Source organism: Phodopus roborovskii, unplaced genomic scaffold, assembly GCF_943737965.1.
Source record: "Phodopus roborovskii unplaced genomic scaffold, PHOROB, whole genome shotgun sequence".
NCBI classification, from domain to species: Eukaryota; Metazoa; Chordata; class Mammalia; order Rodentia; family Cricetidae; genus Phodopus; species Phodopus roborovskii.
This window is the reverse complement of record NW_026126563.1, coordinates 23,905,421-23,928,688: the sequence shown is the minus strand read 5'-3', so window position 1 is coordinate 23,928,688 and position 23,268 is coordinate 23,905,421. Positions and strand designations below refer to the sequence as shown.

The following is a 23,268-nucleotide window of genomic DNA, read 5'->3' as shown; positions in this document are numbered from 1 at the left end:
AAGAAAAGAGGTGCACATGTCTACACACTGAGTAAACAAAACAGCCAAAAGAGTTAGGATGAAGGTGACCTGTGCAGGTAAAGTCTGGCCACCTGTGGCAGATTCAGAATTCTTGGATGGCCAAGGAAGGGGGCCAAGAGCCACATCCAGCAGGCCACATATATCCATTAATTTCTCATTTCATGTTGATACATAATCTAACAATCTCCAGTGTTCTAGATGTTTCATTTAATACCAGCTCAGTCCCTTGGTGTTTGTGGTGGCTGGCTCCAGGATATCCCAACACACACACACCAACAGACACCAGAGTCTCTTACATATGCATAGACTTGAAGTCATCTCTATAATATGCATATACTATCTAATGCAATATAAATGGTCCATAAATGATCATTATACTGCTCTGTCGAGGGACTGACGACAAATGAGCAGCTGCTCAGTGTAGTACAGAAGTGATTCTTTTCCTAATATTCTGGATTCACAGTTGACTGAATCCTCGAATACAGCGCCTGCAATACTGAGGGCTGGCTGTATTTTGATGACTGGTGAAATTCTGGGGAATCTGTGCACTCTGGGATTGATGAAATGGTCCCCCACAAAGCTCAGTCATGGTCATTGTCCTTCTGTAGAGCTTTAGAATGAGTGTACACAGCAAGTGCTGGGTAATGCCATAGCTCAAGGTGACAAAGCCACACAGAGACACCAAGATTTCATCTCATGATTCATCCACATCATGCCTCAGAATCTTTACTGAAAAGAACAGTCAAGAAGCTATGAACAGTGATTTCTAGGCAGACTTTCAAAAAGTACTTAGACTGTGAAGTCCAAAGACTCAGCAATTTCTCCTAAGGGTATGTGTCTACAAAGAGAGCCAGATAATTCTGCTTTGGCTCAAACCAATACAATGTCTAGGTATTTACCATGGGAAAAAGGTGGAAACTTGTTTTCACACAAAATCTCTACCCAATACAAATATACTTCAATGAGCAAACTGATGCACAGATTATGGTGGACCCATATATGAACTCAGTGGGGAAAAAAAGGATTGTTATTGTACCCAACACCTTAGATGGATCTTAAGTATATTATATACAGTAAAGAAACCAGTTTCAAAAGATCACATACAGAATGAGTCTACTCACATGGAGTTCTGTAAAACCTCTCAGGAGAGATCAGGGCCTACTAGGGATGTGGTGTTAAGAAGATCACATGACCACAAATGAACACACCTTCTGGAAATGTCTTGTATCCCATCCATTACAAAGGCCTCTGATATGTTAAAACTCCCAAAGCTATACACCAAAGTCCTGCATTTCATAGTGTATGTATGGTTTAAGTTCACTAACTCTTTGATATCCTTCCTATGAAACAGTAATACTTCATTCTGTCCCTGAATGAAAGGCAGCCTTGGTGATGTGCATGTAGTGAATGCCATTAAGGAAAGGGTGACACAGAATTCTGGCATTCCTCTGGCTCTGGAACCTCAAAGTGCTGTATAAGAAGACCAGCTCCTAGAAGCCACCCTCCTAAGAGATCACAGGGGCAGGAATTGCCAGCTAGTCACACCTTCCCAGTCACAGCACCAGGGCAATGGATAACAACACACCCTGGCCTGAGAGAAACCCAGGCCAGCCACCACCTAGATGCAAACCCCTAAGAGATCCTGAGTCAGAACTCCAGTGAGCACCTCCAAGATTCCTGATGCAGGGAGGTAGTGGGAGATGATAAAAACAGCTGTCTGGAGGCATGACATGTTCCACTGATTTGTATCCATGACAGAACAAACACAGGCACCCATATGAGCAATCTTCCCATGATTTAATCTTTTCTCAAATAGTACCTCATTTTTTGATCACCTAATAAACCTTGAGTTTTTTCTACATGGATACAACTCCACATGAAATGGAGAGACGAGGAGGATCCCAGGATACAGCAGGAGCAACAGAAGATGAGGACAGATAGAGGTGGAACCAGAGAGAGACCCTTGGACTGGACAACTTGCTGATAATGCTCTTCACTGAGGCAGCAGATGGAGAGGAAGGTTTGATTTAGGCATGCTGTGTAGTCAACGTTTGCACTATGCCCAAGAGGAGTCACCCAAGGAACAGCTAGACATTGGTTTTTGGGCTCAGAAAGAGAAATGGACCAGAGATATGAACTCCAGAGTCATCAGAAAGCTCTTGAAGCCTCACATAAAGGAATGTACTGTGCAGAGCAGGGGATCCTGACAGGCAGCATTCAAAGGGCATGAGGAACACAAAGATAGAAAAGAATTGAATGGCGATGATCAAAATTGCAAGTGCTACTAAGGCACTAAGCTCAAGACAAGAAACTGTCTATTGGGCTGAGAAGCAAATACATTAGCAAGAGGAAACGGAGCTCCATTAGTACAGAAGCTGGAATGGAACAAGGATGAACATGAGAGAAGACAGCAGAGCGTAAATAAGGAGGGTCTACGATAGAAGAAAGATGGACGGCTGGATCCAGGGACCAAGGAGTAGGACTTGTCTGGATGAAGGAGGCTGTCGGCTATATAAATGCTAGAGAAAGGATCCCAGAAGGGTAGGGACAGCAGAGAGGGGCTAGGTTCTCCATGAGACGAGGAGGGCAGAGCATGGGAGCATAGAGAAGGAGGCATGTGAGGTGAGGCTACATCTGGAAAGCCGCCTTTGTCACTGCATTCAGTCAGGGCCTGTGCTGGCAGTAGAAACACTACAGTGGTTAAGGAAAATAGATATGCTGGGACAGTTGTGGGCACAGGATAACATTCAGAGGAATGTGCACAGCCTGCAGGGACCCACACAGCTGGGACTGGAAGCCACATGGATATGTGACATGCAATGAAGGTGAAATCCTGTTCTGGTTTTTCTAGTCAACAGTTTTCCAAGGGAGATAATGCTGTTCAAAGTTTTAGGAGGATAAACATAGAGAATTGGAGCTATTGTTCAATGTAGAGCACTTGCCTAAACATGTGTGAGACCTTAGGTTCAGTCCCCAGAGCCATAAAGATGGATGGAGTAGGAATGGGCATGGGGCATGCCAGCCTATCAAACGTAAAGGAACCAGCATTGTTTTACCACCCTTCCATATATATTTCTCTTTGCTGCTCTCTTGGGAATCTGACACCAGGCCGATATCTGCAAACACCTTTGAAAGGGGAAAAAAATCCCCAGAAAAGGGTCTTCACTAGCTAATATCTGAATGATCAACTTACCAGGAAATAGGAGAGGCCCAGCCCATGGGCAGCAAGAGTCCCCGCTTTCCCTGAGCATGCCTGAGACATGGCCCTGTGTGTTCCTCTTCTCGTGTGGCGTTGGCATGTAGCCTTTCAGTGGCTGTCTACCCATCCACCTTCCCCTCTGCTCTTTCCTTCATGATCTTTGTAATAATTTTTCCCATCTTGCTGCTTTTCTTCTCCCTTCCCTTCCGCTTTTCGTTGTGTGTCCACTGGATAGAATGAAAGTAACGTTTGTTTTGTGCTGACAATCAGCACAGTTCTCCATTCAGAGCCTCACATTCTTCTTACAAGCCAGTGATGTGGGTCACCTCCCTCCAAGTGGGCTGCCCTCATTTCCCTGGAGCCATCGGGCTGATCCTGACTCCCCATCTCACCTGCAAGGAGCACACCCGTCCTCCTTTTCCATACTCAAGCCCATCCTCATTCCCAGAGACTCTCTGGACCACGAAGTCCACATGGTTTTTTCCTCGGGTCTGGCAGTGCTGTAGCTCTGATGGCCCGTCCTCTCCTTCAGTCAGGCTCACTTTTTATTATGCTGGTGACTTATCTCCCCAGTAAAAACTCACAAGACGTGAGGGCATTTCACACTCCTAAGGTCAGTAGTGTTGGTGGAGGGAAACTTCCCACTCATCCTATATAACCCGTGGGAAACCACCACCAACTCACAGCATATAACATGAGTAAACTCAGCTTAAATGGATCTCTGCATACTTCTCTGGGTGTCAATTTTCTTCACCTTCATCTATGCCACATTGTGATGGGACTCTCTCATCAGAGAGACACGAAGGACAGAATACACCAAGATCAAGTTTCATTGCCTTGTAAGCCCCTTTTGGAGCTGTTTCCTTTGAGAAGCTGTTCCCCATAATGGGCCATTTCTGTGAGGGGCTGCTCCCTGTGAGGGGTCATTGCCTGTGAGAATCTGTTTCCTGTAAGAGGCTGTTTCCTGTAAGAGGCTGTTTCCTGTGAGGGACCATTTCCTGTAAGAAGCTGTTTCCTATGAGAGGGAGTTTCCTGTTAGAAGCTGTTTCCTGTGAGGAGCTACTTCCTGTGAGAGGCTGTTTCCTGTGAGAGGCTGTTTTCTGTGAGGGGCTATTTCCTGTGAGGGGGCCATTTCCTGTGAGAGGCTGTTTCCTGTGAGAAGCTGTTTCCTGTGAGGGACTGTTTGCATGCATCTGTTGCAAATGTTACTGAACTATATATAGTTCTCTTGTCTCTGTAATGGGGGCCTGAATGCACCATGTTGCCCCCTTTAAAGGGTTGTATAAGGAGCAGCCAGGCTAATCCATGTCCCAGTGCCTTATAAACTGTGCAGACATGCCATGGTTCTATTACTGGCATCCTCAGTGGTGAATCATTGTCCACAAAAATGCACCCAGTTCTGGGAACAAAAAAAAAAAAAAGAAAGAAAAGAAAAAACAAAGAACACCACTCATGTCTCTATTGTTCTAGAAGGGAGTGCCCAACGGCTATCCTCTCCCACTCCTTGACACACATGTGGATGAGCTTGGAAGATGCACAGGAAGACTGGTCAAGCTATCTGAACTGCAGACCCTAGCTGCCCACCGAGCACCCACCCGGGTTCTGCTGTGTTCTGGGAGGTTTACAGGAGCTGCTCTCAGAAGTCAGCCTGAGTATGTCTGCAACTTGCTGCTAAGATCTAACAAAGAAGGAAATCCCCCAAATCCAGGAACACCCCCCCCCATGACTGCTACCACTGGTAACAAAATCCTACCCAGCACCTCTGTGCTTGACAAAAGTCAGAATGTCCAGTATGAGAACCGGGCATGGTGGAACATGCCTTTAACCCCAGAGCTTATGAAATAGAGGAAAAGGGACCAAGAGTTGAATGATGAGTTCAAGACCAGTCTTAGCCACATGAGACCCCCATCTCAAACAAACAAACAAGCAAACAAACAAAAGAAATAACAAATAAATAAAATACTGAAATGTACAGCTATAGGAAGAATACTTAGGCTCCATAGCCACAGTTCTTGTCTCCTCAAACCTGATAATCATGGTTGCTGCAGCCACAATGGCCTTGGGGTTCCTTATCCCTTACACAAGCTCACAGCAGCCCTCTCCCTCCCTAACACTCAGCACAGGCAGCAACGTGACTCAGTGTTCAGGACCAAAGCGATGACAACGAGCTGGAGCCTGCAGAATGAACTAAGCTAGGCTGGGGGGGGGGGGGGTCACAGATTCTCAGGTGGCATTTGTGGAACCTGCATGGATCCATGCCAGGTCCTCTGCATATACGTTATGACTGTGATTTGGTGTTTTGAGGGGACTCCTGGCAATGGGGGTGTCTGACTCTTTTGCCTGCTTTTAGGATCTTTTTCCTCCTACTAGGCAACTTTGTCTTGTTGTATCTTGTACCATGTTCAGTTGATGTCCCTAAGAGGCCTGCTCTTTCCTGGGGGGAGATGGGAGATGGAGTAGGTCTGGGGAGAGGGAAGGTGGGGGACTGGGAGAAGCGAAGGGAGGGGAGGCTGTGGTTGGGATATATTATATGAAAGAAGAATAATGAAAAAATTTAAACAAGCAAAACAGAAGCGATGCATCTCCATTTTGGACAGTAGGCTTCAAGTCCAGCCTGATGTCCTCCTCCATCGTAGAACTCCTGACCCAGGCCTGGAGCCATCTCCAGGTAGTCTCGAAAGTGTCTTCCATACAAATTCATTTGCACACATGTCTGGGAATGAAAGAGAAGAGCCACTGGGCAGCTCCATCTTCATGATGCATGCATGCACTATCATGGTGTCACTGAAAATGACACACCCCAGAATGTCTGACGACTCAGGAAGGTATTAGGTTGTATCATCTTATATTCATAGACAGTGGAGTTCTGGGGTGACACAACAGTGTTGAATGACTCTCTATGGAGGCTGAGACCACCAACCCAAATGCAACAAAAAACGACACCTATGGGGTCATGTGACCTCACCTTGCCAACCTGACCGTTCTGTATACGTTAGACTCTCTCATCTGAGGACTTGGCATAGATCCAGTGTGGAGAAGGGCACAAACAACAGAGCAGTTGGTTCTGCCACACCCACCTTTAGTTTCAGAATAGCATGTGGCAATCATGTTGGTAGCTTAGAGATCTAACGAAGATATGAAAACATAAGCTCTTGAAGACCACAGATCCACCATGGGTACAATCACTTTACATATATAATCATTCCCACTTAATGTCATTCTTTCAAATGGTAAAAATATTTGCTAGAACCAATTACATATCAGGTCAAAGGCACTCTAATGGGGGAGTTCGGGTGTGTGTCTTTCTGCTGGGCTTTAGACCTTACTAGGAGGCACAGACACAGAACACAGTAAAGACCAGAGTCTCCGTGGCAGATCATGTTCAGTACACAGCTAAGAAGACCACCTGGCACATAGTGCCCTTTGAATAGGGGGAAGCAGTAGGGTACACACACAGAGGTAACACAACAGAGGAGAGCAAAGGAAGTCATCTGGCCTTGGACTCCCAGAGCTTGCCCTTTCTCCACCACCTCTATCTACCCTGACTCAGACACCACTTTTCCAATAACCTCCATTGTCCACAGAGCAGAAATGTCTTCCCTCGAAGATGAGAGCCTGACCTTTCAACTCAGCAGCTAAAGCATCTAGGAATTTCATTAAGGGATTAAGCAGATTCAAGCACAAAGATTTGGTTTTATCCTATAAGTAAATGTATTATAGAATTACCTGTTATTTCTTTATTGTCAACTACCTAGATATCCAACGGTTCATTCATGCATGCATGCACGAGTTTGGGGCAAGTTAAACATTACAAGAAGTGGAGTGCTTTCCCTCCACTAGAAGCAGTTATTACATGGATCATGGTCCAGGAACAGATTGGGTTACTGTGCTGTCATTAAAGAGTATGTGGCTAAAAAATATTTGATGACAAAACATGCTCAGATATATTATTGTACTTCATATTGAAGTTATGGTGAGATGTGGAAGTGTTAGAAACAGTCCATTCAGGTGATAACAGTGATTGGCTTTTCTTCAGTGTAGTTTGCTATTGTCTCCAAATCTAGACATGCTCGGTCTCTGTCTTAGTTGTTGTACAAGGCATGAATTCTACCCTTATTCTTCTCTCAAGAATCTAACTTGGCCAGTATAACCTCTCTCTGAACATCTCACTGTAAGCCCACAAACACAGTTCAAACCCACAGCTACAGAGCAGAGCTAGCTGTATTTGCACCTTCTGCAGGAGGAATGTTCCAGATTCTTCAACAGACACAGTAACAGTTTGTTGTTGTTGTTGTTGTTGTTTTATCTAAACAAGGAGGCCTGATGAACTTGTGACTTTTTTTAAAGTTCTATTATAGCTATGACCTTGAACTGTTTAACTAGCTGGTGTAAGGGAAAAGGATGGGGTTTACTTGTACTCACAGTTCATCATAGTAGGGGCAGCAAAGCAGCAAGATCTCTTTGTCATCCATGGCAGCAGGAGTATAAGACTGCTGCCTCTCATCTTGGCAGACCATGAAACAGAAAGACCTGAATTCTGGTTCTCACCTGGATTTTCCTGTCTGTTCAGTCCAGTCCAACACCCCTGCTGTGGGATATTGTTGCCCATATGCCCTAAAGGCTAATTCTCTATGAAAATACCTTCACTAATATGATTCAGTACTCCCTAAGGTGTTTCATAATCCAATCAATTGGACAATCTAAGTTAACCATCATACCCACAATACTGTTTCCCTAAAATATCCATTCCCCTGACCTTCAAATTACCATACAGCAATGATTCCCTCAAAGAAGTCTGTCATGCTCCTAAGGGATGAAGGCTAGATTGTTCTGGGTGTAGTACTACTAGTTATATCAAATTTTGCTTTCATTTAAAAACAATGAAGAAATAGAGAAGAGAAAAATTGTGGCAGTTGTCTCAAGGCCAGTGCTGCTGAATCCTCATGTATATGAGTCACTCAGTGGGTTGTTCCCACTGACACTGGACTCAGCCTTGTCACAAACTCAGGACTGGAAAAGATGACCTCAAGTCATAGCTAAAACAAGTGCATAGGTGACTATGGAGCAGCAGGGATAAAGCTCCTCACTCAACGCCACAGCTAGTGAGTAGCTGCAGTGCTATGCATGGCCTCAGTTTGGTCAGAAGGACTGTCCTCTAGGCACACACCACTTGTCAGCTCTAGTGATTCAGTCCAGGAAGATTTGGCCACTGTGTTGATGAAGTTCAAAAGCTAACTTGATTGGATTAAGACATGTCTAGGGCATTGGTACAAAGCACCTCTGGGAGTGTGGGCATCCCCTAGATTACCTCAGAAAGACCCACCGGATGTGAACTTCCCATGGGTAGAGGAATCCTGGACCACAAGAAAAAGAGAAAACAGACAAAACCAGCTGAGCATTCATGTTCCCCTCTCTAAGCACCCTCCCATCACCCACAGACAGGGCACCTCTTTTGCCATGATAGACGTAAAACCCTGGGCCATAAGCCAAAACAACCTCTTCCTCACATAAGTAGCCTTTTTTAAAAAAATTAGTCACAACAGCAATAGAAGTAGCTAATCCATCCATCAATCATTTGATATAAAACCCTTTGTATCTGTTCAAACAGCTGAAGATGCCTTGGTGGGGCTAGAGAGATGGCTCAGTGGTTGAGAATGCTTGTTTATCCTGAATTCAGTTCCCAGCAACTACATGGAATGGCTCACAACCACCTCTAGAGCTCATAACTCCAGCTCTAAGAGATCAGACACCATCTTTGGACCTCCACAGGTGCCCACATGCACATGGCATATACATACACAGGCACACACACACACACACACACACACATACATACACACACATGCACACACACGCATGCACTGAGAGAGAGAGAGAGAGACAGAGAGAGAGAGAGATGCACACAATTTTTTAATTAAACAAGTCCTTTAAAAATACATTGGGCTTATCCTTCTTGGTTATCTCTGTTTCAATAATGCAAAAAAAAAAAAAAAAAGTATTTGATGAGGCATTTGAGAAACTGATTTGCTTCCTGTCTGACAAACCTAAGGGAAACTGCTCCTTATTGCGCCCCCAATGTTCTCTTTCTCCTTTTTTCCCCCAATTTGTTCAAAAAGTTTAAGATGTTTTCCTAACAGTCCTTCATCGTCCCCCCTTGGAGCCTGACATCCTAATGTCCAAGTTACAAAACTCATTGGTAAAAGGGCGTTGTGGATACCTTGCATAGTGAGGCACACTTGCAATCCCAGCACTAAGGCAGGAGGGAGAGTAAGGCCCACATAAACTAAGCCAGAGGAAGTGAGGAGCCGAGTTTTGTATACAGATACAATGTAGATCCCATTTGCTACAGTCTCCAAAAGTTCTGAGACTTCTGGTTGATGATTGATTGTTGTTTTGTTTTTTCTTACAAATGATACATCGTATCCCTTCTTTGATAGTTAGCCTACAAATGTTTTAGTCCACCCATTTAAAAAAAAAAAGATACACAACTTCCATTTTCATTTGTTAAAATATCCCTTCCATTTGTTACAACCCAAGATGTTCTTTGGAGCCAAAATGAAGTGGCAAAGGTTGGCTCACTGGAAATCAAGCCCTTGTGAGGCCAGGAGGCATGCCAAGGCTTCAACAGCAGTGGGAAACTGGTTTGCCTTTATATAAGATGCCATTAATTTCAGCTCTAACTACATCTTACTTAGCGGTTCAAATGCAGGTGCCTATACTGGAGCCTAGTGTATCCTGCCCTGAGCATTTCCTTTAGCAAACCAGCAGGAGATGATACAGGAACCTGCTGACATTGTCATGGTGATCAGCTGAGCTTAGAAAGATGCTCTGAACACAAACAAAAGTGATGTCTTTCTAAAATTATAGGTGACTATAATAGAGTAGGAAGAAAAAAAACACCATTGGAAGAGACTAGGTATGATGGTGCATGCCAGAAATCTCAGAATCAGCAGAAGCAGGCGAAGACTATATATTCAAGGCCAGCCAGGGCTATATAGTAAGACATAATTATGGCAAGATAAAAAACTTCACTTGGCCATAGTGAACATGCTCAGGGAACTGTAAGCCTTAATGATAGAGCTCTGATCCCAGAAGGATCATCAATCATCTCTTTACTTAAAAAAAAATCTAATAAGCAAAAGTATAAGAACCCTATACTTTTCCCTTCTCCATATCCCACAGTCCAGTTTAACCATGATCTGCCTGGTCCTATCTGGACACTGACTCACCTACCTACCAGCCTCTCTATCTTAGGTCAGTCATTTAATAATCTGGTCTGTAAGTATTTTATTATGTATCTCTGGACAACACAGATTCTTATTTCAAAATAGCAGCATAGTTATATCTCTTTAAAAATTAGTCGTGTGGAGCTGGAAAAGGTGCCTACTGCCAAGTCTGCCAACCGGAGTTCAATTTAGGGATCCATATGGTTGAAAGAGACAACCAACTCTTGACAGCTGACCTCTGGCCTCCACACACACACACAAACTATGGCACATGCACACGGGTAGGTATACACCAGCACAAAATAAGTAAATAAGTACTTTTTGAAATATTTATTTATTTTAATAATTTTAAAAGTTAACCACGTATACTATCAACTAGCCAGTCACACTTGATTTCCCCACCAATTTCAAATATTTATTTACAATGTGTTTGTTTGACTCAGACTTCAATTAGAGTCTCATACCCTCATACTGGTCAATATATCTCACAAGCTCCTTTTCATTTTGTTTCCTTCTAGACTTTTCTTTTTCTTCACAGTTTGTTTGATGGAGAAACTCCAATGTCCTCCAATTGGGCTTTTTGCTGAAGGCATCCCTGTAATGAGGCCTGGCGTTTTGCTATGACTCAATATTAATTCCTCACTCTCCTAGCCTTCTCTCTTCCCAACCCAAAAATGTACGAATGTCAACCCCAACACTGCAAAGGCAGCAAGAAGTAGAGGCTGCTTTCAAACTGAGCACTCCTAAGCCAGCCAAGAAAGTCAGAGGAACAGCAGATGAAGTACGGAAGCCACCAGGAGCCTCTGTCTGAAGGAAGCAAAGTCCCATGGGGCTGGGAAGTTTCACACTAGAGAGGACCGGAGGAAAAGAAAAGAGGGTGGGGGAAGGGTGTTCCCGAGTTGACCTGGCATGTTAATCAGTTTAAAGCTGCCACCAGAAAGAACTAACATTTCACAGTCCCGTGGGGGAGGGGGAGGACAAGCCTGTTGTTTTTCTGAAGGACCCAGGTTGGACTCCAAGGACAAAAGGCACAGGCCCACAGAGCATCAGCCATGGGAGGACTCACCAGAGCAGAGCAATGTAAGTCGCAGCTCTGTGGCAGGCAGCCCTGCCCCGCCCCCGTGGGGAGCAGCAGCACGTGTGTACTCTGCTGGTTTTCTAATAATGGGACACAGTTGGCTACAGGCTTCAGAGTAAAAAAAAGACCTGACCTTAAATCCCAGGTTCTTCACTTAAAGCAGCATGGCCTTAGGCAACTGGCTTAACCTACCTATGCCTCAGTTTCCTTGTGTGCTCATTGGCATTTCCTTGTCTGTCCACCTGCCACAGTTGCTGGGGACAGTGATAAATGAAATTTGACATGGAGGTCTACAGGACACTCTCCAACACAAGCTCATTCCAGAAGAGCCCTGCCCCAACTCCCCAAGTCTGCTGCCATTCTGTTCCAACTCAGATGCTTGCAAGGAGCCATGAGAGCACCTGCTGGATGTCTGGCTGGGTTACTGACATGGTCTGTAGCCATGCATGAAGCAAAGCCAGCTGACCCATAAAGGGTTCAATCCCATGATCCCGATCTCAATAGCAAGGTTCCAACCAAGTGAGCTAATTACAGTGGGGTTAGATTCAACCCTGCTTAGACTCGTAGCCATTCATAGAACATTCTTAAACAGTGTTGTCCTAAGATACCGAGGCATAACCCACTTGCCAAGTTTACTAATGATCTCATCTTTGAAAAATCTCAATGTAATGTAGCAAACAGATGTGTCCCTTAAGAGGATTAAGGTGGAAATTCATTACGGCAATAATACGGGTGGATTTGTGTTCTAAAACTAACACCTGTCAATCAACATGATGCATGCCCTGTCTTAGCACTACTTAGCTTCTAGGTGCAACATAGAGAAAGGGGCCACCAGGGCATCATCTTCAGGAAGTTATCTAACAAGAGAGAAGATGTGCACTCGGGTGGTAATTGGTACTGGGATTACCCAAGCATCATAAGATACGTGTTCTGAATCAGTAGATCAGGGTAAGCCTGAATGTGCAGCTCAAATGGAAGCCCGGATGATCTCCACCTTGTGCTTGTAGCAAAGATCTAATACTGGGTACAATTGGCTGCTTTACAGTTGGGATAGCTGAGGCAACATGGGTAGCCACAAAGACAAAGGTTGTGAGAAAGAATTAAACGGGAAACAAGCAAGATGAGCCCTGTAAGATATGCAGTGAGCATGGACAGATTTCCTGGGAGGAGAATATTCAAGACACTAGAGTGGAGCCATTGAGCTTCCTTGAGCCAGAGCAGCATCAGAAGCTAACTTTGGGATATGAAACTCATGTGACCAGATGATTCCCATATTTAGCCTGTCTTGTCCCTGGCCTGAGTAGCCATGTGCTTGGTGGGGTGGGGTGGGTTTGATGAGACAGGTACCTAGAACAGAGTGGCTGTCACAACTCTAGTCTCTCTAGCGCTTAGTACACGCTAAAAATGTTCCTAAATCAAACTACTCAGTAATTAAAAATTACAATTGTGGGGGCTACAGAGATGGATCAGAGGTTAAGAGCACTTATTGTTCTTGCAGAAGACCTGGGTTCAATTCCTAGCACTCATGTAGCAGCTCACCTTTCTAGAATGCACATAAGACTCACACATATGTGTGAGCAAAGAACTCATGCATATGAAATAAATATTTTTAAGTTTATTTGCAAAGTCATAATTGCTATTTTGACATGCACATTAGTCATGACTCTTTTTATACAAATACTCCAAAGTTCCTGTTTTGTCTATCAAATGAGGAAAAATGACCTTAGATTTTTGTTGTTGTTGTTGTGTGTATGGTGTGTGTGTTTGTGGAAGGGGCTGGGGATTCATGTGTGCATGCAGAGGCTAGAGTTTGACACCAGGTGTCTTCTGCAATCACTCCCCACTTTATTTTTTTGAGACAGAATCTCTCATTGAACCTGGAACTTACTGATCCCGCTACACTGGGTGGCCAACAAGCCCCAGGGATCCTTTTGTTCCCACCATCCTGCACTCCTCCCATTACCCTCCTCCCCTCCCCCCCAACACACACACACACACACACACACACACACACACACAGTGCTGGGATCACAGGTATGCACTACCACGCGTAGCTTTTTTATTTTGCTTTTTGATGTTGTTGTTGGTTGGTTGGTTGGTTTTTGCTTGTTTGTTTGTTTTTTAAGGTTCTGGGATATTGAGCTCAGGTCATCACACTTATGTGACTATGTGATGAGCACCTCAGCTGAGCCATTTCCCCAGTCTCTCCTTGGATTCTGAAATGCTTTGGGGGTGTGTGTGTGTGTGTGTGTGTGTGTGTGTGTGTGTGTGCGTGCGTGCGTGCGTGTGTGTGTGTGTGTGTGTGTGTGTGTGTGTGTGTGTTGATACAGGGGCTCTTGACGCCCAGGCTTACACTCTACATGTTCTTCTCTGTGACCTGCAGGACAAGGCTGAGAACCCTGGGAGTGTACATGTGTGAATCCACCCTGGTGAATCCACCCTTGTGCTTCCCCTTTCTGCCTCCCAGAGTCCCCTCCCTCCAACAAAGGCCCATCTCAGAACACCACGCCCCTCCCCCAGGAGAAGTGTTCCCTAAGCCCTAGGAAGACTCACCGGTGGCCTGGAAGGTCAGTGAGCCTACCTCATCCAGCTGCTAACTATGTGTTCCCACCTCTGAATAAGAATTCTACAGACCAGGAATTCTACAAGCCCTTCTGCTTGTAATATCACCTGCCCCCAGGCCAAAAGGTCACACACACACACACACACACACACACACACAATGGATGTGTTAGATGAACTTCTCAAGGTAACGGATGAGAAAGCCCAGGGAGTATAGCATCTCAGGTCCTCACCCACACAGCTGCTCAGGGGGCAGAGGAGCACTGAGATGTCCAGTCACACAGGCCTAATTAGGCTCTCGGCTCCTTCCTCCCGGCAGAGAAATCAGGTTGCTTCATTGCTCTCTACCTCTGTTTCTTTGCCTCGAAAACGGGGATGAATAAAGCCCTGTTTCATGGAGCTGTGTGGTGGGTGTTAGGTGAGACCATGCACTAGGGCTCAGGGAGCTCAGCTACAGGCTGAGTGCTCCAAGCTGACTCTCTGTCTAGCATAGGCGGGTCATCTACCTTTAAGATAAATTGCTGGAGGGACTGAAGAGATCAGTTCAGGTGTTAGCACACACAAAGCCCAGCATTGCATGATGGAGTTTCAGTGGCACACAGCTATCATCCCAGCATTTGTGAGGTACAGGCATAGGATCAAATTTTCAAATGTATCCTCAGACGCGTAGCAAGTTCAGGGTTAGCTTGGGATATGGGAGACTGTCCCCTTCCCTCAAAAAGATTGTTTTTTAAATGCTGGAAACTAACCTGCATCTTAAGGATATGAACGTGTACTTAAACACATGGATGCCCTGAATCCTGCTTGCAGGAACTCTGCTCAGCGGTCCGCGGGCTGCACTGGTCCTTATAGTGTAAAAGCAAGTGTCCTTGGCCAAAAGAGTCTTAGATTGATCTTGGATTTTCTCTCAAACCTCTTCTTGCATTTGTTTCACAAAGTATACCTTAGAAAGTTCTGGAAGACAGTGCAACTGCTGTCCTGTGGCTTCTGGTGGGGACCCAGGAGAGGGAAGGGGGGACATCAGGTCTTCCTGCCCCACCAGGAATATTGGATTAGGACTATGGAAACATAAAAACATACTTGAGTCTGGAGCCTGAAAGGTCAACCCATGTATACAGGGTTTGAGATCCAAGGAACCCACTTCAAGGTCACAAGGCCACAATTACGAGGCTTCTGTGGCTTCAACAAAAGACCACTGTAAACTGAGACCATGATGAGTGCAATACCCACGAAGTGGAAGACACTGGGAAATGTTTAACTGAATCCGCTGATGGAGAAGGGTGAGGACTTACTCAAGTGACTCTGAGAAGCCTCGTGTCTCCCAAGGTATGGTGCTCTGTGGTCAGAAAGACCAAGTACGGTGACTATAGCCACCCAGAACCGGGACAGAAGGAATGAGAGGGATCTGTCCCACGCCTCATTCAAAGAAAAAAAAAAAATGGGTTACTAGTTATGTGGGATGGAGGGAGCATTGACGAATTCAGAGCAGGAAGGAAACCCTCAGGTTTCCACACAGCCTCCTTTACTTTCAAAACAAGTGGGCATCTAACGGAAAACCGAAGGATTTTTCCAAAATCACTTTTGCTCTTGGAACTAAGGGTTCTCTCTCCTGAATGTTTGTCCATATTGATCTTCACAGAATTAATTATCTCTAAACTTTGATGTGGACCTAAGCAGAAAATACAGCAAGGAAGTAAACCCTTCAAGGTGCAGTCCGTCTGTTAAGTGGGAGGAAGAGCTTTCCCGGAGAGCTAAATGATTAGCTTTCAATGCCCGGCTCTTTACAATCACTTTGCAAGACGCCTGGCCTCCTTCAAAGGGTTAAAAAAGAAAGAAAAGACATGAAAAGAAAAGAAAACTCTAACGGGTGGACTGAGACGCCATTCTTCCCAGGGGACACTCATTTGGGGCTCCTGGGCTGAGGCTTTGTGAGCCTCCTGCCCGCGCCCCCGCCCTTCCTCCCACAGGGGCTGCTTCTCCAAGGTTCCTGAGGCCACCTGCTCCTCGGAAGAAAAAACGGGATAGTGTGAACACTATCGCAGTGCGCGCCCCTTCCCAGAGGGAGGAGGGGGAGGTGTTCCCGGAAAGCGTGCTTTGTCGCGAGGGTCGCCCAGCCGCCCGCAGTGCCAGGGAGGCCCAACAGAGCTTCTGTCCCCGGCATCACTCAGGGCTCTCTTCCAGAAAACCGAGTCCCGCGGCTCCCGGAGCTCTTTCCGTGCCCGGCTCGGGGCCAGGCTAGGTACCCGAGCCGATCGCCCCGGCGTCCGAGCAGCACCCCGCCCACCAGGCCGAGCTAACGGAGAGGCCAAGGAGATCCCAATGCATCCCTGCTCCGGCCGGTATGGCACCTGCTGGGCCCCGCTCGTCCGAAGATCTGGGCTAGGACGTGGAGCTGTCCTTCCCGCCAGGCAGAGAGTCATGCGCCAGCCTCTGGGTGCTCGCGGCCCCTCTGCCTAACCCTCAATGGTATCTGCCCTTGGGCGCGTGTCCCCGGGGCCTCTGCCAGTCCAGCCCGTCTGCAGCTCCCCCACCCTGACAGGCACGGCTGCAGGGGTTGCGTCTCCAGCTCCCCACCTATCCCGGTTACCTTGTGCGGCGCCCGCAGCAGCCGATGGACCCCGGCCAGCTGGGTGCCCAGAGCCAGGTCCTCGCGGAATGTGAACAGGGGTGGCCGGCTGGGCTCTGGGAAGTTGGTACTGTTGAAAGGATCGGTGTCGTCCAAGAACTGCACGCGACAAGCCAGCGTGGCCATGATGCATCCCTGCCCCGTGGGGCGCGGGCCCCAGGGTCAGCGGGCCGCGCGGGCCAGGACGCCTGGTCTGCGCGAAGGAAAAGCCGCCGCCGCCGCCGCTAGCAGGCTCGCGGGCTCGCAGGCTACGGCGCGCCGGGCTCAAGCCCGGACTCCGGCCACGGGGGGCGGGGCGGGGGCGGGGCTGCGCCCCCCTCCCACCCCTCCCACTCGGGCTCCTCCCCTGCTCGGTTTCCCCGGCTGCCGGCCGGGTTTCCCCGACCTACACGACCGTTGCAGGGACAGGGAATTCGAGAGCCACTAGCACTGCGTCTGCAGCCCTGCGCCTGGCAGGGATCAACGCGCAGGAACGCCCCTGCGCAGAGCCGGCTGCACGTGCGCTGCCGCCCAAGTTCCAGCTGCACCAGCCATGGAGCGCTGGCCCTGGACCGGGGACAGGGCGGTCCTCTGACTTCGTTTCCCCTGGAACAGAACACAGCAAAACCCTTTCCAGATGAAGACGATAGGACCGGCTCCCTGCTAGGCACGCAGAGGCGAGGGAACCAGCTCTCTGCAACCCTGTGACCGGGAGACACCGATCCTGAGCCCGGGCAAGGACTCCAAGGAGGTTCGCGCCAGAGAGAAAAGGATCTGAGAAGGAGCCTGGGAATCCCAGCAGCTTTTCTTGAGCCCAAGGGCACCAAGAGTGAGAGCTGATATGCAGCAAGGCGAGACTCCACGACCCCGAAGCCGGGCCCCGAGAACACCCTAAGAGATAGGGTTGAACCTGTCGGTCATCACCACCCCCTGCTCAGTTAGGTCTCCTGAAGTTGTAAGTGGACGGTCTGCGGCAGAGGAGTAGGAGTGCTTCTGAACAGATCTCGGAACGATGAAAATGCGGGAAAGAATCGGGGAGCGGTCTCCTCCCCTCGCAACCCCGGGACTTTGGTGAAGCTTGACAGCCGGTCTACGTCTTCAAAGCTGGAGCCGCAATACTCCACGCCGCAAATCTCTGCTCCCCTTCGCTGCTCACAGGCGGCCTCTAACGTTTTCAGAGAGAACTCACCGCTTTTTCCATTCCCAGGCTGCATTGCTAATTCCTAAACCCTCACTATCATCCTGATCATAATATCCAGTGGTTCTTCACACCCAAGACGACTCCGTAATTCGCCCCTCTCCCTTCTCTCTAGTTTCAAGAGAATAGACACTCTCGTCCTTCACTTAGGAGCCTCACTCACATCTTTCACGATGTCTTTTCTGTGGACTCTTCATCACATAGTGTGGATGTCCTCCTGGAGATCTCCTCGGCCTCTCTTTCACACAGCCTCTGATTCCTTCATCACTTGTCATAGTCTGTTTGGATTGGTGTGGAGACTAGTTTTTGAGGCAAAATTTGAGCCAGGGAGGCAAAAGTAGGCAGATCTCTGAGTTTGAGGCCAGCCCGTTCTACAGAGCTGGTTCCAGGACAGCCAAGACTACACAATTGAGGAACCAGTCTCAAAGCGGGGGGGGGGGGGGGGGGGGGGTTGATGAAGTCCACACTGGCCACAAATTCACAATCCTCCTGCCTCAGCCTCTCCAATGACATGATGTACTCACCATATTTGATTCATTTACGCTTTCCTATATTTTTGATGGTTAATACTGTCTACTTGAGTGCACTTAGACTCACCATCAAAACATGCCTCTCGAGGGTGTCTTTAATGGTATTTCCTGAAAAGTTTGAATGAAGAAAAGAAGACACACCCTGACCATTGGTTGGAGCCATCCCATGATCTAGTACTAAATAAGGAGAAAGCTGAACATCACATCCATTGCTGTGTCCTGACTGTAGACAGGGTAGCCACCTCACACTCCTGCTGCATGCCTTCCAGCACATAGGGACTAGATTATTCCTTTATCAATGAGCCCAAAGAAACCTTTCCCTCCTTAAGTTTCTTTGTCCCGTGTTTTATCTTTGCAACATGAAAGGGACTAACACAGTTTTCTTCTGGGTTTTTTTGGGGGGGGATGATATAAATATGTACCCTCCTTAGAAAGGACAAGTTTTTTAGTGTCTTTTTCCAGTGTCTTTGTGCTAAGTGTGGTGTGGAAGTTTTCCAAAGATGGCAATGATAAAATTTCTCATGTTCTCCATTTCCTCCACACTCCTCATATTCCCCCTTCACTTCCACCAAACCCCACATTCCTCTTGTTTGTCCCACAATGGTCACGCTGCCCCCATTTCCTTCATACCCTCCTATTCTGCCATTTCCCCACTGTAAGCATGAGTTTTCTGGCCCATCAGGGTCCCACCGCCCTTGAGCCCCGAATAAACACAGACGCTGTATTAATTAGGAAACTGTTGGCCGGTGGCTAGGGCTTCTTATGGGCTCACTCTGCCTTAATTATTAACTCATATCTATTAATCTACCTATTTCCACGTGGTCTTGACTTACTGGAGAAGAGTCCAGACTCTTTAGCAGGCTACATGGCAACTTCGTCGTCTACGTTTCCCAGAATTCTCCTCATCTCATAGTCCCACCCATCTCCCTGCCTCTATTGGCCACAGTGCTTTATTGATCAAACAATAAGAGAAACATATACACAGAAGGACTTCCCCATCACCCCACACCACTCTTATTTCCCAATTCCTTCCACATTCATATCCACAAATTTCACCACACCCCTTATATTTCCATTTGTTCAAAACTTCTTATATCCTCACATTCCCCTCACCCACCCTATCTCCCCATTTCCCCCACACCATTCATATTCCCTCCATTTCCATAACACCCCTCATATTCACCTGATTTCCCTCACGTGCTTCATAGCACCCCATTTCACTCATATACCTATTTTCCCCACCTCCCCCAAACCCCTTCATATTCTCCCCATTTCCCTCACTCCCTTCATATTTTCATAACTTGATCACTTCTCCTATTAACAAATGAACCCTATTTCGCCATTCCTTGATTTTCTTGTTTTTGAGACAGAGTCTTACAATGCATTCCTGGTTGGCCTGGAACTTATAGCAATCCATCTGCCTCTGCCTAGTGATTGCAGACTCCTCATTCTTTGACTCAGGGTGGCTTTGTTACTCACTCTCACCAGAAGAGTGTGTAGAAGTAACCCCGTGTGACTTCCAGGAGCAGACCTGAAAAGGATTTGCAATACCTCCTCTCACCCTTAAAGAGCTCTGGCCTGAGACCACAGGCCAGGAAAGCAGTCTCCTCTAGGGGAAAAAAAATGCTTCTGAAGACTTCTGAAGATTTAAAAAAAAAAAAAGTTTTTATTCTATAGCACAAGGATACATTTGGCAAGATAATTGCCTACAGTCATCTGGAAAGAATAGAGCATATAGCTTGAAACTAAGAAGTTATCTAAAGAGATCTCTAAAAATGGTTGGGTGCTGCTTCCAGCTGCACATACTAATGAATTTTAGTTGCAAGAAGGGAAGAAATATGGGGTCCCTAAACTTATAATTGAAAAAATAAAGCAATTTCTCATCCCCAGTCCTTCCAGACAGCAAACTATTTTAAAATCTATCCCTTTTGAGCTTTGCCTGCCTGGTATATCTGTGTCACGTGTGTGCAGTGCCTATGGAGGCCAGAAGAGGGCTCCAATCCCCTAAGTCTTAGGGCCTAAGAAAGGAACTCAGTAAAATTAACTCTAGAATGTGATTGATAGAGACTGGAGGCTGACTCAGCAGTTTAGAGCAGTTGCTCTTGCAGAGGACCAGGGTTTGACACACTATCTTAATAAAGTTCACAAACAATCCACAGAGATCTTATGGAACAAAAGCACCTCTAGTTTAGACTAAAGAACGAGAACTTGTTCAAAAGTTACAAACCTCTGATCTCCAGCTTGAATGGGAAAGGACCAGCCACAGAAACAACTTATCTGATGTTAGTTTGGAAAAATGAGTGTTGCACAGAGCTTGGAGCTAAGGGCCACAGAGAAGGGCAAATACAACCATTCCCAAGGGCAAGTCTGGGAGTGTAGAAACCAGCGATGTGTGTCTCCAGCTCGCTCTCTCAGTGGAAGTGTGTGCTGATGGGATTCTGCCCCAGGCCAAGTACTAACTACTGGGTACACAGCGAGCATTAAGTCAAGGGTTCTGGATGTCCGTCGTCTGGAAGGTCTCCTCACCTGCGTGCACCCTCGGTCAGTGACTTCTTGGCCACTTTCCCAGTCTCGGGGTGCTGCCTGCATCGCAAATCTGTGTTACCCAATGTATAGTTACTTTTTATTGCTGCAATGAAACACCATGACCAAAAGTAACTTAAAGAAGGGTGAGTTTATTTTGGCACATAACTCCAGGGGGAGGGTCCGCAACATCAAGAGAGTCATGACAACAGGCAGCAGAAGCAGGAAGCTAGCCGATCACCTTTAATTTTAACTGTGGTTCTCCTCACTGTGGAAAATCCCTCCTATGAATTTCCATGCATGGGAAAAGTGAGAGTCAAATAGAGCAGAGAGGAGCTATAAACTCTAAGAGCCCACTCTGCACCACACTCCTCCAGCAAGGCTCCACCTGCTAAGGGTTGTATTACCCCTTCAAACAGCGCCACCTAGTGGGGCCAAGCATTCAAATACAGGGACCTTGGGGAAACAGTTCTCATTCAACTAAGGTGCTTAGCTTGGGTTTGATTGTGGCAGCTCTGTACTTCCAGACACAAATATGTTTCGAGTTAATAGCTATCACACAATAAACCATTCCATTTGCCCTTGATTCTATAGGTCTCTTAATCCCTGGACTCAGACTGAGCTGCAGCTAACGCTATATCTCAGCAAGTAAAGTTGCTTGCCAAGACTTATCACCTGAGTTGTCTCCCTACAGCCCACACGGTGGGAGAAGAGAAGCAACTCCCACAAGAAGTTGTCCTCTGACTTCCACACACTCAGACACACACAAAAATAAATAATAAATAAATAAAACAAAGAAATCAGTGTCCATTTGACAACTTTTGAAAGAGTTAAACACAATGTCAATCAGGACCACCCCTAACTGGGAAGCTGGGTCGGAGCTTCTGCCCCTGCAGAGATAAAAGCAAAGCCATAAATTTGCAAACAGACCTGAGGACCTCAAGATGAGGATAGCTGCAGCTATCACTTCAACGGTCAAATATATGCTGTACAATCCTCGATGCATAACCTCTATATAGATTCATGCTTGAGCACATGTATGGAGTTACACATACATACACAGAAAGGGAAGGAAGGGTGAATAGGAGCAGGCTGGACCAGTCAGTCCAAAGTTACATCCTTGAAGGAAAGAAAAGGAAAAAACAAAAAAAGAAAAACAGAGACTTAAGAAAAACAGACCCAAAAAGACTGGTGCATGCTAAGTAGACTGAAAAATAAGGTGCTGAATCATTCCACCACTAGTAATGCAATTTTCCTCAGAGTCCAAAAACCCTCCCAGTCACTGGGTGTTGAGAGTTGCTGACCCAGTTTGAACTAGTACACAGCTTACCTAATGCTGCCACCAGATGGCAGATGTGGCTCGACTTCAGCGGTTTAAGACACTACTGCACACAGTGACTTCACCTTTAATTTTTTAAGAACTGTGGTTTTCCTCTGTTTTCAGATGAGATTAGAGATGTTCTGTCCCTTATACATAGAGTATTATTTGCCACGATTTTAATTTGGGGACTTGTAAAGTGAAATGTGTAGCGGTTAATTCTGCTAGCACAAAAGAGGAGATTAAAAAGAGGCTGGAAATAAGACCAAGCAAGACTCCTTTAAAATAGCTGACAATGGTGTGACTGGGACAATATATGAGGCCACTGGCAGTGGGTCCAAGATCTAACACTAATGCACAAACTGATTTAGTGAAGCCCATTCTATATGGAGAGAAACCTTGGTTATCCTAGACACAGGGGTTTGGGAGTGGAGGGGTGCCTTGGTCCTGCCTCAACTAGATGATGGGGCAGACTTAGTAGACATCCTATGGAAGCCTTACCCACACCGTGAAGAAGATGGAAGGAGGGGGCAGTGGGAGGAAAGGAGGGAAAGAAAAAGAGGCTGGAAGAGGCTACCATGTGGGGCCCAGCTTCCCTTCTATTTTTACATGCTCCCTGAACTGGCCCTGTGACAGAGGGGCCCAGCCTGTCTCAGAAATCCCAGATGCTTGAAACAATACAAACCAAAGAAGGTTTTAGCTGCTACCAGGTCCCTGAGGATCGAGTTCCAACCAAGATTTCAATCCCCACAGTGGGCCACTGGGTCTTCTAGATCCCTGAAGCCTATACTTTCTCTCCTTGGTGACTCACCACCTCTGCATCAGCTACTTGTAGGTGGAGTTTTTTCATCGGGGACCACTGACTCCCAAATAACCACACAGAGACTCATTAATTATGAAAGCTCAGCCGATAGCTTAGGCTTGTTTTTAGCTAACTCTTATAACTTAAATTAGCCTATTTCTATTCATCTATGTGCTGCCCAGAGGCTCGCTTACCTCATCTTCTTT

The 23,268-nt window shown here is 46.6% G+C and overlaps 1 protein-coding gene across 1 annotated transcript in view; it reads right to left on the bottom strand.

Moving 5' to 3' along the window:
* Fhod3 (formin homology 2 domain containing 3) overlaps window positions 1-16,930 on the bottom strand; it is a 397,434-nt gene extending 380,504 nt beyond the window's left edge. Inside the window, exon 1 of the mRNA XM_051202091.1 lies at window positions 16,674-16,930. Within this exon, the coding sequence (XP_051058048.1) occupies window positions 16,674-16,838 (165 nt within the window). The 5' untranslated portion in view covers window positions 16,839-16,930. The remainder of the gene's footprint in view (window positions 1-16,673) is intronic.
* Window positions 16,931-23,268: the final 6,338 nt, after the last annotated feature.